General features: G+C 54.0%; 2 protein-coding genes across 2 annotated transcripts in view; one reads left to right on the plus strand and one right to left on the minus strand.

Annotated features, from left to right (window-relative positions):
• Positions 1 to 10,389, plus strand: part of ADAP1 (ArfGAP with dual PH domains 1) — a 66,518-nt gene extending 56,129 nt beyond the window's left edge. The window contains exons 5-11 of the mRNA XM_006859798.1: positions 6,413 to 6,525; positions 6,914 to 7,060; positions 8,776 to 8,859; positions 9,298 to 9,360; positions 9,668 to 9,739; positions 9,860 to 10,088; positions 10,361 to 10,389. Of these exons, the coding sequence (XP_006859860.1) occupies positions 6,413 to 6,525; positions 6,914 to 7,060; positions 8,776 to 8,859; positions 9,298 to 9,360; positions 9,668 to 9,739; positions 9,860 to 10,088; positions 10,361 to 10,389 (737 nt within the window). The remainder of the gene's footprint in view (positions 1 to 6,412; positions 6,526 to 6,913; positions 7,061 to 8,775; positions 8,860 to 9,297; positions 9,361 to 9,667; positions 9,740 to 9,859; positions 10,089 to 10,360) is intronic.
• A 2,460-nt stretch (positions 10,390 to 12,849) lies between these two features.
• GET4 (golgi to ER traffic protein 4 homolog (S. cerevisiae)) overlaps positions 12,850 to 14,358 on the minus strand; it is a 12,833-nt gene continuing 11,324 nt past the window's right edge. Inside the window, exon 9 of the mRNA XM_006859799.1 lies at positions 12,850 to 12,938. Within this exon, the coding sequence (XP_006859861.1) occupies positions 12,850 to 12,938 (89 nt within the window). The remainder of the gene's footprint in view (positions 12,939 to 14,358) is intronic.

The following is a 14,358-nucleotide window of genomic DNA, read 5'->3' on the forward strand; positions in this document are numbered from 1 at the left end:
TACTCCCGTAAAGATTTACACCCTCGGAAACCCTGTACAGGGTCGCTATGGGTCGGACCCGACTCGATGGCACTTAACAACAACAACAACATACAGGGTTGCTATGAGTCAGGACTGACCCAATGGCACTTAACAACGACAACAATCTGGGCAGGACCTCCTGTTTTGATCTCTTTCAGGGAAGTCGGCCGTGGTAGCCATCCACAGGGTTTTCAAGGACTGATTTTTAAGAAGCGGATTACCAGGTCTTTCTTCTGAGGCACCTCTAGTTAGACTCAGACTTCCACCCTCTTGGTGAAGAGTGGAGCAAGTTTGTTTGCACCACCTAGTGACGCCTTGTTGTTGTTGTTAAGTACTGTGGAGTCGTTACCGATTCATAGTGACCCTGCACAGGGTTTCCGAGTCTGTAAATCTTTATGGGAACAGAAAGCCTCATCTTTCTCCTACAGAACCGCTGGTAGTTTCGAACTGCTGACTTTGAGGTTGGCAGCCTGACTCATAACCACTACGTTACCACTTAGTGACTCCTAGGATACGTGCATTTATTGAGAGTGACTCTGTAGGATAAACTGTGAACCATAGGGAGAAAGATGAGACTTCTTGTTCCTGCAAAGATGTACAGCCTTGGAAACCCTGTATAGGGTCGCTATGAGTCAGAACTGATTTGATGGCGCTTAACAACAACACTCTACCCATTTCACATGCACAAGCTGGTAGATTTTAGTTTCTTTGGAGTGGCAAGTCCTCAGCCCATTTTAGAGCTTCCTCCTTATCCCGCTCCACAGCCCCTGACTTACTATGAAGTGACAATCTACTTTGTCATTTTCATCTCTCCCAGCTGTTTCCTGATCGTGGGACCACACTACATGGCCTCCTGTATCTGGCCCGTATTGGGGGCACCCTCCTGCCATATCACAGACTCAGGTCCTGCTGGTGGACACATTCCCTTCATGGCTGAATGTTTGCCACTAGTGGGTTTCAAAACTTTTGTTGGAACATGGAATTAAAAGATAATGGAAAGTCTAAAGTAAAGTTGTGGCTGTTGTTAAATGCCATTGAGTCGGTTCCAACCCATAGCGACCCCATATAGGGCTTCCGAGGAGCGACTAGTGAGCTTGAACCACTGACCTTGCTGTTCAAATGGCTTTGCAGTCTGGGGCATTAACCCACACCCCCACCAGGACTCCAAAGTAAAAGTGTTGTTGTTGTTAAGTGCCGTTGAGTCAGTTCCGACCCATAGCGACCCTGCACAGGGTTTCCGAGGCTGTAAATCTTTACGGGAGCAGAAAGCCTCATCTTTCTCCTGCGGAGCAGCTGGTAGTTTCGAACCGCTGACCTTGCGGTTCACAGCCCGATTCGTAACCACTATGCTAACAGAGCTCCTTCCAAAGTAAAGTAAAAGGCACAAATAAGCAGCAACAGTCAGGCTTGGAGTGGGGGGGAATGTCACCTGGTCCCAGTGGTGGGACCCCTCCCACTGACCACACCCCCTCAGTGCTGGGACCCTGGCTGCCCAGCCAACCCAATCCCGGCAGGTCTTCAAAGGACAGGACAGACGGGACACACACAGGCATTGCCCCCCACCCCCAGCTGGGTTGAGGAGGAGTGTGGGAGGCAGCCTGCATGTTTCCCTGTGGAATGGCGTTTGTAATCAGACCTCTACCCCCAGCCACTGGAAGGTCCCCTTCCTGGTGGGCAGAGAGGAGACTGCCACTCAACACCCCAGCTCTCTGCCTGGCGCTCTGTACCCGTGGAGGGTAGGGTTGGCACCATGGTAGTGGACGGGGCAGGGCTGGTGGACACCCACAGAGTTGGCAGAGCCCTAGGCAGAGGAAGCAGAGCCCTGGCCTGAAGTGGATCCCTCTGCCCAGTCTCCCCGAGGACCATGCCCATCATGGTCATCTCCCTGCAGCCGCAGTGTGTAATGGACCATCCCCACACCACTCTGCCAGACCTCGGTCCATCTGCCCACCAGCTCCCCAAGGCCCTCCCTGTAGGGCTGTGAACCTGGTCATGGATGCATCTGGTTCCTTCCCAAACTGCCCTCCATGTCTTCCCCTCGCTTGAGCCTCCGGGCGGCCTTTCAGTGGCCGTACAATGGTCTCTTTTGTCAACTGAAGGTTCCCCTCTGCCCCCCCCATCACAGACACTGCTGGCTTGTCCCCCGCCCCTTCTCTCAGGGAGCCTCAACCTCTCCCTGTTCTCTTAGGATTGGAGGCAGATCCACCCCCTTGTTTTAATGCTGCAGGCCCAGCGGAGCCCCTTTGGGACCAGTGGGAGGTGGTGGTGGGGGCTGAGTGAGCAAAACCCAGGAGTGGGTGCATGGGGGTGGGGGTGCTTAATGGGTGGAGCCCGGGGGCCAGAGCCCATGCCTGTTACCCCATCACCCAGGGTGAGTTCCTAGGAGCAGGACTGAGGTGCAAGTGTGGCTCTGTGAGACCCCCAGCATCCTGAGCACCTGGGTGGGGGTCCCAGGCTATGGGTCAATGCACAATGGTGTGGTTAGAGCTCTGGTGGGCACTGTGGGGCCCAGTGATCATGCTGAGAGGTCTACAGGCTTCTAGGCAGAGGCAGCTGCATGGGGGTGTGGGACAGGCATGCTGTAGATGCTGGTATACAGTTGGTGCTGAACAGATGCTGAGTGAGATGTTGGCCTCGGACCCTGAACACGCCAGCCCTGCAGAGAAAATGGTCCCTGGGACACAGTAACCGTGAGGCTGGAGCTGCTGAGCTCCTTGTGGTCCCTGGGCTAGGAGGGAGGCTGGAGCGCCCATGACCCTCACCAACCCCATCCCCGAAAGTTACTCCCTGTCGGCTTGCTGTTGGAAAGAGGGCTCTTAGCACGCGTGCGTAAACACACAGGTACCTGTCATACACACACACACACACATACACACATGCACACCTGCAGCTCACCCACCCACACTCATGCACACCCACGCTCACATACACACACACTCCCGTACACCCACGCTCACCGCATAGCCTCAGAGCCTCTGTGCCCAGGAGGCATGACCAGGCATGTGGATGCCAGAGGTCAGAAAGTCCTCAGAGTAACTGACCCCCACGGACGGTCTCACTCTTTACTCTCCAGGGACAGTCTCATCTGCCCTGGGCCTGGGGTGTCCACGGCCAGGCAGCCTGGCCTTCACATGATCCCTCATGAGATATGGCTGCCCCCTGCTGGGCAGTGTGGGCATGGCAGTTTGGGCACCCCAGAGACTCACTTTCCTGTCCAGAGGAGCCTCACAAACTGTCCTGCCCTTGATGACCTGGTGACCTTGGATGGGTCTGCACCTTTGTTTCCTCACCTGTAAAATGGGATGACAGGTTGTTGGGCCTGCGTGTGGACATGTCCAGGAGGTACTGCTTACTGCACAAGTCCTCTTTATAGTGTTCAAGAGCAAAAATGTCATTTGAGGACTAAGATGTGCCTGACCCGAGCCAGGGTATCTTAAATAGCTTCCTAAGAATCACGGTAGAAGAACTCATGCATTTGAGGCTTGGTTTTAGAGGATGATATTAAAAGTGCCATGGCGAGAAGAGGACAGGGTGGTTGGCCCAAAGTGTAGTAATACTTGAGCCCATGGACAAGGACATAGCCATGGAGGGCTAGAGCTGAGAGTGACGCATCCAGCTGATAATGAAGTGAGGGGAAATGCACAAGAACACCCAACTTTGTAGATAGTACCCATCAAAGGCTTGATGATCAGAACTCGACTAAAGGAAGATAAAAAAAAATAATTTTTGATGAAGGAAACAAGTGTAAATTGCTATAATTTTATTAATTTGACCTATATTTATGGATGCCAAAAGATCCAATAGATCCGTTTTGGAAGAAGTGCAGCCAGAGTGCTCGTTGGAGGCCAGGATGGCTAAACTTCATCTTTCATACTTCGGACATATTGTCAGGAAGGACCAGGCGATGGAGAAGGGTATCATGTTTGGTAAGGTGGAGGGTCAGAGAAAAAGAGGAAGACCCCCAATGAGATGGATTGGCCAAGTGGCAGTATCGATGGACTCAAGCGTGCCAACAGTAGTGAGGTTGGCCCAGGATCGGGCAGTGTTTCGTTCTGCTGTGCATAAAGTCGCTATGAGTCGGTACCAACTCGATGGCACCTAACAACAACAACAACAACAACATACTTATGGATGTGGCTGGTGGTGGTTAAGTGCCGTGGAGTGGGTTCTGACTCATAGCGACCCTGTAGAGGGTTTCCGAGGCTGTAAATCTTTACGGGAGCAGAAAGCCTCATCTTTCTCCTGTGGAACATCTGGTAGTTTCGAACTGCTGACCTTGTGGTTTGCAACCTGATTTGTAATCAGTATGCTACCAGAGCTCCTTATGGATGTTGTTGTTGTTGTTAAGTGCCATCGAGTCGGGTCCGACCCATAGCGACCCTGTACAGGGTTTCCGAGGGTGTAAATCTTTACGGGAATAGAAAGCCTCATCTTTCTCCCGCGGAGCGGCTGGTAGTTTCGAACCGCTGACCTTAAGGTTCGCAGCCCGATTCGTAACCACTACGCTACCAGAGCTCCTTCCTTATGGATGTAGTAGCTCAAAATTCCAACTGAGAGGGTAGGTTGGGACGGGCAATTGAGACGTTGTTGTTGTTGTTAAGTGCATCGAGTCGGTTCTGACCCATAGCAACCCTGGATAGGTTTTCCAAGCAGCAACTTAGACGTTGTTGTTGTTGTTAAGTGCCGTCGAGTCGGTTCCGACCCATAGCGACCCTGTACAGGGTTTCCGAGGGTGTAAATCTTTACGGGAATAGAAAGCCTCATCTTTTTCCCGCGGAGCGGCTGGTAGTTTCGAACCGCTGACCTTAAGGTTCGCAGCCCGATTCGTAACCACTACGCTACCAGAGCTCCTTAGACATAGGCTACCTAAAATGAGGGGACTATAAAGACACCAAGTGACTGGCTTACAAGTTTTCTAGAGGGAGTTTAGTTTCAGAGTGTGTGTGGGAAGGTAGAATCCCCACTAAATAGTTTTCATCTTGTGTAGACAGGTCTGGTGAAAGGAAATGGGATTAAGATTCTTATGATTCAATACTAAATAATTGTTATTATGACTAATTGCAACTCACAACTGTAAAGGTAGAAGTTTTGTTAAAAATAAGGCGGGGAATAGTCTGGTAGCATAGTGGTTACGAATCGGGCTGCAAACCGCAAGGTCAGCAGTTTGAAACTACCAGTTGTTCGCAGGAGAAAGATAAGGCTTTCTGCTCCCGTAAAGATTTACAGCCTCAGAAATCCTGTACAGGGTCGCTATGAGTCGGAACCGACTCCATGGCACATAACCACCACCACCAGTTAATCCTATAAGGAGTTCTGGTAGCGTAGTGGTTACGAGTTAGGCTGTTAATCTCATAGTCAGCAGTTCGAAACTACTAGCCGTTCCATGGGAGAAAGAAGAGGCTTTCTGCTCCTATAAAGATTTACAGCCTCGGAAACCCTATACAGGATTTCTATGAGTCAGAACTGATTCCATGGCACACCACCACTACCACCAGTTAATCCTATAGTTCAGGAACAGAGTACTCTAGGGTCCATCAAGGGAGAAGAGCACGAGTGGAATGTGGGACCCTATCCAGAGTCCTGGTGTGCTGTCGGCTAATGCATCAGACTGCAAAGTTGTTTGAACTGCAAGGTCAGTGGTTCAAGATCACCAGCTGTGCCTTGGAAACCCTACACAGGGTTGCTATGGGTCGGAATCAACTCAATGGCACTTAACAACAACAACAATCCAGAGAGGCAGTGCCCGCCTCTGATCCTGACCACCAAGTTACAATTAGTGTCCACTGGGAACCCAGGACAGCCTCCCACCCCAAGCTCCTTAGCCTTCCCTCTGGTGGTCTCATAAGGTAACCCCCATGGTACGGGGGATGCTGTCGTTGCTGGCCACAAGACGATGACTAGGTGCATAAACAAAAAACAAACCTGATTCCAGCTCATAGTGACCCCATGTGATGGTCTGGAGATTCAGATCGCCAGGTCTTTCTTTCACAGCACTGCTGATGGGGTCTGAACCATGGATATTAACCAGGGCCCCACATCACTGTGTCCAAGTGTAAATAGCCAGTGGTTGTACAGGAAGGGGCGTGTACTTTGTTATTCCTCAGAAACACAAAACCCAAACACTAAGCAAACCAGAACAACAGCAGCAGGCAGCCTGGCTTCTGGACATTGGGGGGCTTCATAAAGTCTATTGCATCGTTGCCACCCACCTCCCAACCCAAAGCGGACCCCTGTCGGGCTGAGGTGAGACAGACTTGAACCCAGCCTGACCACCTTGGGCTGCTCCGGTCCTGCACACCATCCTGTGGGGCCAGGTGAGGCCAGCTGTGCTGGAGACCCCTGGCAGTTGTGACCCCTCCATGTGATTGATGACTTCATCTGTCCCCCCCAGGATACCGGGAAGGGTTCCTCTGGAAGCGTGGCCGAGACAACGGGCAGTTCTTAAGCCGGAAGTTTGTGCTGACGGAACGAGAGGGTGCCCTGAAATACTTCAACAAGAATGATGTACGTGAGCAGGGCGGCCTAGGGGGGCTGGCAGGGGTGCCCAGCTGGGTAGATGGCTGAGCATGGTCCCCGGACAGCTGCCTCTTGGCACCCTAGGAGCCACACTGCCCCCTTGTATGTGAACGTCCTGAGGGGACAGAGGAAAGAGGCCGGGATCAGCAGGAGCCTCTGCTTGAAGGGCGGGGACGGAGGGAGTCTCCTGAACATTGAGGGTCATGTGTCATTTGGTCATCCTTGTACTCGAGGACAGAGATCTGTAACCTTAGGTGCCCAGACCAGGAGTTGAGACCCAGAGAGGCTGAACAGCTTGCCTGGAGCCACACAGCACTGACACTTAAGGTGCCAGCCCTAGGCAGAGCTGCTGGCTCTCACCCCGCCTCTTCCCCAGGCCAAGGAGCCCAAAGCCATCATGAAGATTGAGCATCTTAATGCCACCTTCCAGCCAGCCAAGATCGGCCACCCCCACGGTCTGCAGGTCACCTACCTGAAGGACAACAGCACACGCAACATCTTCGTCTACCACGAAGATGGGAAGGTGGGCAGAGCAGGGGTGGGGAGGGCTGGACAGCTTTCCACGCTGTCTCCCTAGAGGTGTCCTGGGAACCCCCGGGGACCACCACTGGGCGGCTTTGAACAGCAGGATGTGTTCTCAAAGTTGTGAAGGCCACAAGTCCAAAATCAAGATTCCCTCAGAAGGGTCTTGGGGAGGGTCCCACTTCTGGAGGTTCCTTCCTGGTGGTCTGTAGTGAAATCACACCAGTTTCTACCTCAGTCTTCCCTCAGTTTCTCTTCTCCTTGGTTAGACCACACGACTCAACGTAGGACCTCACATTAACCTAACCAATACCATCTTCAAAGATACTGTTCCCAAACAAGGTTTCGCTCATAGGTTAGGACTCCACACAGGGGACACGTTCAGCAGCCCATAGCTGCTCCATAACGAATTCTCCGTGGGAACTGGTTTCCCCACAATTTCCCACCAACTCTCTGCTTGCAGTCCTGCTGTTGAGCTTACTTCTTCATGTGAACCTGTCTTTGTTTGGCGGGTCTGTTCCCAGCTTTCTCCACCTTGCTGGGCATTCGGTGGAGTTGTCTCTTCACTTCTGTCCGTGAGGTTGGGGAATGATTGCTTCCTTCCGTTTCCTGTTGTACTATTTACTTGTTGACTTCTCATTCTTTTGCTTCTATTTCCACTCTTCCTCTTCTTTTATTTATTTTTTGTTCCAACTTTCTGGGAAATTTCTTCAGCGTTGTCTTCCCACTCTTCTGTTAAGGGTTTTGTTTCTGCTCTCAGATGTCTAATTTTGCAGGGCTCCTTGCTGTTCTTGGAACTTTCCTATTTCAAAGGACGCTCTTCTTATTTCATGATTCTCTGCTCTCTGCTGATTTCCTTCTCAGCTGCTATCTCCTGTGTTCATGCAATTGTGCGTGCGTGTACTGTCTAGGAGCTCAGGCTGTCAGACCCTTCAGAACAAATTCCTTGTGCCTACTGACATACTGGGTGCTTGGCTGAGGTGGCAGGAGGTGGTGGGGAGGAGCAGCGCTGTGACAGAAGTTGCAGCCTATATTTCAGAGAGGGTGTCTGGGCCCCAACGAGCCATGTGGGCTTGGGTGAGCCCTCCTGGGAGGAGTTGTTGTTAAGTGCCGTCGAGTCGGTTCTGACCCATAGCAACCCTGTACAGGGTTTCCGAGGGTGTAAATCTTTACGGGAGTAGAAAGCCTCATCTTTCTCCCGCAGAGTGGCTGGTAGTTTTGAACCGCTGACCTTAAGGTTCGCAGCCCGATTCGTAACCACTACGCTACCAGCACCCCCAGGGGCAGATAGGTAGGTGAAGAGAGGCAAAGGCAGAGAAGTAGGTAGATACCCTAAAAACAAGGCTCTGGGCTGGGGCATCAGATGGACTCTCCAGTGCGGACAGGTGTGGGAGAGAGGAGGTGAGAACCAAGGTGCAGGGAGCTGGGTGGAGGTAGCCAGCCTTGAGAGGTAAGGTCAGGGGTGATAGGCGCAGGGGTAAGGGTGAGCCACAGCAACTTGGGAGTGAGGGTCACTACAGGGGAGTCCAGATAGCACATGCCAATGGGCCCTGGAGCTCATGCAGATGGGCTGAAGAGTGTCCAATGGGAGGAGGTGGGAAAGAGTGGCACTGGGGTGTGTGTGCAGAGGACTCAATAGACAAGGTAAGCATGCATTTCTGTGTGCTTACTCCCTAATCTGTATGAACCTTTCACATCCGTTCACTTCGCCTTCAGGAGATGGTGGACTGGTTCAATGCACTGAGGGCAGCCCGCTTCCATTACCTGCAGGTGGCCTTCCCTGGGGCCAGTGACACCGACGTGAGTGGGGGGGGGGGCAGGCACCTTGAATGGGGAGCTGTTGATGCTGACACACGGGGGTAGGGTGGGGGATGGGGGTGAGCAGGGACCAAAAGTATGTGTGGGGTCAGGTTTGACACGAATGTGGGGGACAGGGACCCAGATGTCAATGAGGGGCCAGCAGCTCCAATGTGAAAGGTAACAGCTTAGATGTGAGGGGAGGGAGCCCAATGTGTGTGTGGGGTCAGGGAAATGAATGTGGGGAGCAGGGACCCCAGTGTGAGTGCCTGGGGCAGGAAGGACAGGATGCTGACCTAGGTCCCAGGGTGGCCCTAATGTAAGCCCAGCTCTCTCACTGCATCCTAACTGTAGAAAGAAGGGTTGTACCGGGTCTGGCCAGAAGGGGGTGGTGGTGAGGTAAGCCTGGAAGAGGGGGATCCTGACCACCTTGCTCCACAGCTGGTGCCCAAGCTATCCCGGAACTACCTAAAGGAGGGCTACATGGAGAAGACGGGGCCCAAGGTGAGTGTGATGGTCCCCACTCACGCTCTGACCGTCACCCACTCTCTGTCCCAGCCACCAGGGGTTGTGTGCGAGGGAGGGGATGAGGTGGGTGGAGGGGGGTTGATTTTCCCAGGGGAGATGAAGGCAGAGGGAGTGGTGTGGGGGGGTGTCCAGAGGAGGGTGGGGTGTGCAGCGTGGGGCAGGGAGTGAGGGGAGTGCAGGGCAGTGTGTGGGGGGGAGAGGGGAGTGCGGTGGGGGGTGAGGGGAAGGAGGGGAGCCGTGGACCGAGCCACTGTTCATTGGCTGCTCATCGGCTGCCCTGCAGCAAACTGAAGGATTCCGGAAGCGCTGGTTCACCATGGATGACCGCAGGCTGATGTACTTTAAGGACCCCCTGGTGAGCCCTGGGTTGCCAGTCACATGGTGGGGGCCTGGCTGGGGAACGGGATTTCCGGGTTTTAGGGGTGGGGACTGCCAGGGGCCATGGTTGGCACCCTTCAGCCTCCTCCCGCTCCAGGACGCCTTTGCTCGCGGGGAGGTCTTCATCGGCAGCAAGGAGGGCGGCTATTTGGTGCTGGAGGGGCTCCCGCCGTCCACCCAGGGCCACCACTGGTCCCACGGCGTCACCATTGTCACACCCGACCGAAAGTTCCTGTTCACCTGCGAGACGGAAGCCGACCGCCAGGAGTGGGTGGCTGCCTTCCGCAGCGTCGTCGACCGACCCATGCTGCCCCAGGAATATGCAGGTGAGAGGAGAGCGGAGGCCCCAGTGTCCAGGTTGGGTCCTGAGGTATGGGTGGGGGTCCTGGGGTCTGGGTAGGGTCCTGGAGGTGTGGGTGGGGTCCCAAAGTGTGTGTGGGCCTGGGGTCTGGTTTGGGGCCCAGGGGTCTGGGTAGGGTTGGGGGTATGGGTGGGGCCCCAGGGTGTGGATGGAATCCCAGAGTCTGGGTGGGGTCCCGGGACATGCTGTGGGAGTGGGGCCACTCTTCTACTAGCTGAGACCATCGTCGTGTTTCAGTGGAGGCCCACTTCAAGCATAAACCCTAGAGGACCTCTACAGCTGCTGTGCAGTGGACTGGAGGCAGTGGGATCAGGCAGCCTGCAGTGGGGGCTCTGAGGGGCCCAGTGGTCCTGCCCTGCCTTTTCATGCTGGGGGGCAGTTCTGAGTGGCCAGGTGGGCTAGGGACCCCTGCTCTCACTCTAAGACTTGTTCTCAGAGGCCTCAGCATGGGCCTCTTGGCTCCAGCCCAGCTGATCCCTGCCCAGCCCTGACTTCCCTGGATGCACCCCAGCCTGCTTCCCTTCCCCATCCCAGGAGTACCATTCCCCAGCAGCTGCCCCCACCTCCCTGCCTTGTAGTTTTTGTGGGCCCAATGGGAGCTGGCCTGTGTGTGTATGGGGGGAGGGGGGAACAGGGATGACTGTGGGCCTGGCTGCCATGTGCCTATTTCTCCACCCCCTGGTCCACCCTCAGGACGCCACCAGCCTGGCTCCAGGACCCTCTCCCCCAGGCCCCCTTCTCTGACAAGTATTTGTTGGGCCACTGGGTCACTTTGGGGGGGAACTGGATTCCTAGCTGGGGGTGATGTGCAGACATGTGCATGTCCACTCAGGCCATCTGCTAGAGGCTGATGGTGCTCCTGCTGGCTGCTGACCTAGCACGGGCTGTGACCTTGCTGACCACACCCTGGGGTTGCCACCTGTTCACGGCCTCTGCCTTGGACCCCAGCTTGCTGCTGGCCGGCCAGTAGTGGCAGTATCTATTTATTCACCCTGACCCTTCCTGAGGACCAAGGCGCCCAGGTGGGACTGGGGCTGACCTTGTGGCTGTCTGGACCACATATGTGGTGGTCTTGGTGGGGACCTAGGGCCACATATGACCTGAAAGGACTCCATCCCTCTAAGCCAAGACAGTCCTGCCCACTGCCTGGGCCTGGCAGTGCACGAGAACAGAACAAGCTCCCAGCTGGGGTTGGGTTACCGTGTCATCTGGAATAAAGCTGTGGTTCTGGTGTGGTGTCGTGTGTGTGTAGGGTGGGGCACTGAATCATGTTGAACTGTAGGTACCACCCCCCAATACTAGAACTGGGATGGAAAGGTACTTCCCTCTCTGTGTGTAGCGAAGGCCACTCAGGGACCTTGGGAATCCAGAGCCTCTGCCTCCATTCAGCAAGGACTTGCAGAAAGGCAGGGGGCCTGGGCCCTCATCCAGCACCCAGGAATTCTAGGCTGAGCTCCTCCCCAAATGAGAACCGAGACACAAGGTCCCCAGAGAAGGGTTGGGTGGTATGAGATGACAGTGTAGGTTGCTGGTCAGTGGTCATTGGAAGACTTTCTCCAGTGACAGTCCAGGGTCCAGAGCCAGTGGCTCTTTAAAGCTCTGGGCTCTTGGCTGCAGACATGAGCTGACCCACCTTTCGGGGTACAGTGGCTACTGAACTAGGCTTAGCCTCTCCAGTGACTAGCTCTGGCCCACCCAGAACCCTTTGGGTTTGATTTTTTTCCAAATCTAAATATAAATGCCTAAATACACAGCTGAGTGGAGGGGGTTCAAGATTCCCAGTGCTGGCCACTCACTGCCCTATCTCTGTCCATCCACGGGATAAGCAGCTCACAGGGTCCTTGCTCAGATCTCCCCCAGGGCTGGGTGTGAACTGAGTAGTTGAGACCTCAGCTGAGCCACCTCCAAGCCCAGGAGTGAATTCCAAAAGCGGGACCCAGTATAAAGTATTTATTTAAACTCAACAATGAACACAAAACCTTCCTTTAAATTTCATTTGTACAGTAGATTAGACTGTGTATCTCACCCTTCCCATGCATGATCACGGCGTAGTAATCTACAACTTTTAACGTGAAAAAATAAAGTGTCTCCCCTTCTGTGATTATACTGGTGACGAGGGTGGCTCTGCTAACTCCAGGATGGTTATTTGGTTAAAACCTAAGATGTTAGGCCAAAGGAATCAATCACCCAATAAAAATAAATATTGCCTCACGAGCGAGGTGGGACTCTGCAGGATCCCTTTGTGCCCTTCCCGAGCAGCGACTCTGTTGGCGGGTGACCAAGGGGACAGGGATGTGGTGCCCGCCTGGCTGTGGCATGGCCACATGGCGCCCACACATGGAGATGAGGTGCATTACAGCCCCTGGTTCAGACACATAGTAAAGAGGCCGCCTCCTCCTTCCTTGTGTGCTGTGGTGCCCTTGGCCCTGGGGGTGGGGGGCCATTCATTCAGCACCCCTTCCGCAGGAAGCTGGAGAAACAAGGGTCACAGGAAGGCCTGTGCTTTATCACGGGGCAATCTGAGGGGCGGGAATACCACAGGCCACGAGACTTGCACCAAGTCCGTCAGCACAGCAACGGGTGGCCGGCACACTTCACAGACTGGAGAGCAGAGCCCGGATGCAGCCTGCCAGCCTCAGGATGAGGAGACCAGGAGACACCACACGTGGCGCAGGACTCGCATTCTGAAGCTGCCGGGCAGCCGTGTCTCCAGTACTTGCGGGCCATCAGTCGAGTTCAATGGGGCTGCTGTCTTCTTGGCTCTCCTCACCCTCCTCCTGCTCTGAGGAGCCCATGAGACTGCTCAGAAGGTTCCCTGGAAGCAGACAGGGCAGGAGGAAAGAACAGGGGGGGGGTTCAGCACCCTACCCCCTACGAGGAACCACACGGGGGTTCAGCACCCTACCCCCTACGAGGAACCACACCTCCCACATAGGAGGTGTTAAGACAGAGCCTGACTGAACACGCACTTAGCCCCAAACCCAACTAAGACATTACTTAAAGATGGGGGGGTGGGGGGGCACCAGACACCAGACACAACAGAGCTCACAGACACAAAAGCGCTGTCACTTAAGAGCTCAGTCCTCCCTGTGCTGGTCTTTACTTTAACTGGGTCCCAACAAGCACAAGTGGCATAGCTGGGGCAACTGGGAGAGCCAGCTGGGAAGTTCTGGTGGATAAATGAACACACTGAAACACTACCCTAATTTACAAAGGGCCAAGGAGCCAGGCCATCTAGTGAGGGGTCACTGGGTGTTTCACACAGTGGGAAAGGTGGTGGAGTGAGTGGAGAGAGGCCTTCCACTGAAAATATTAACTCCAGGTAGGGAGAACGGTAAGTGAAAATGACAACTTAGGTGAAAACAAGTTTACTGCTAGCAAACTACCTCACAGACACACTCCTGGATGGATGGGCTGGGCTCTGGACAAGGCTGCGCAGCGGCACCGAGAACACTACGTGAGTCAGGTGACTGCTGCAGCACTGCCTGCCCCTGAGGAGGGAGGACGGTCATAGGCATGGCTGCACCCAGCTCTAGGGACATGCATACGCTCCCACTGCAGCAATGACTGCACCCAGCCTAAAGCGAGTAAGGCCCAGTCTCATGATCTGTGAAATTAAATAAACAAGGTGCCTAACAAGGTGACCATAGGTATTGTTTGTGCAGGACTTCTATGTGGTGTCTCCTGGTGTGTGCACAGCTCTCTCTGAAAGGAAGCAGAAGAACCTTGAACACCTCTTGCCCCACGAGGAGACCTGTGGGGCAGGGAGACAGGGTCAAAAAGGGAATTTGTTTGAATTTTGAACTCTGAACAACTTACTTATTGAAAACCTAAAATTAAATGGTTTTAGGAGAACAAACAAGATGGCGGATCGGATAGCAGTGCAGTAAACACAGCAACTACACAGAATACAGGACCAAGCAGGCTCAGGGATTGGTCCCAGAACTCTGAACCTCATATAAAGGAATATTTAGAAGGTTGGAAGACTTACAGCTGGGGAATTTGTGGCAGAAACAAGAAATCCATTGCTTTCTAGTCCGGGACGCTCAGCTGCTTGAGGAGCCGCCATCTTGGGTGAGACCACGTGGGGGAAGAATTGGAGCGGCCACAGACGCCTGGCAGAACCGCTGAGATAAAGATGTGGACATTCTTTTCTTTTGGTATCTGTTCATTGGTCCCTTGCTGTCTGTGCACCTCCATATTGTTGCCTGAGCTAGTGGGCACCCCAGCCCCAC

The sequence above is a fragment of the Chrysochloris asiatica genome, unplaced genomic scaffold (genome assembly GCF_000296735.1).
Source record: "Chrysochloris asiatica unplaced genomic scaffold, ChrAsi1.0 scaffold00034, whole genome shotgun sequence".
Classification (NCBI taxonomy): domain Eukaryota; kingdom Metazoa; phylum Chordata; class Mammalia; order Afrosoricida; family Chrysochloridae; genus Chrysochloris; species Chrysochloris asiatica.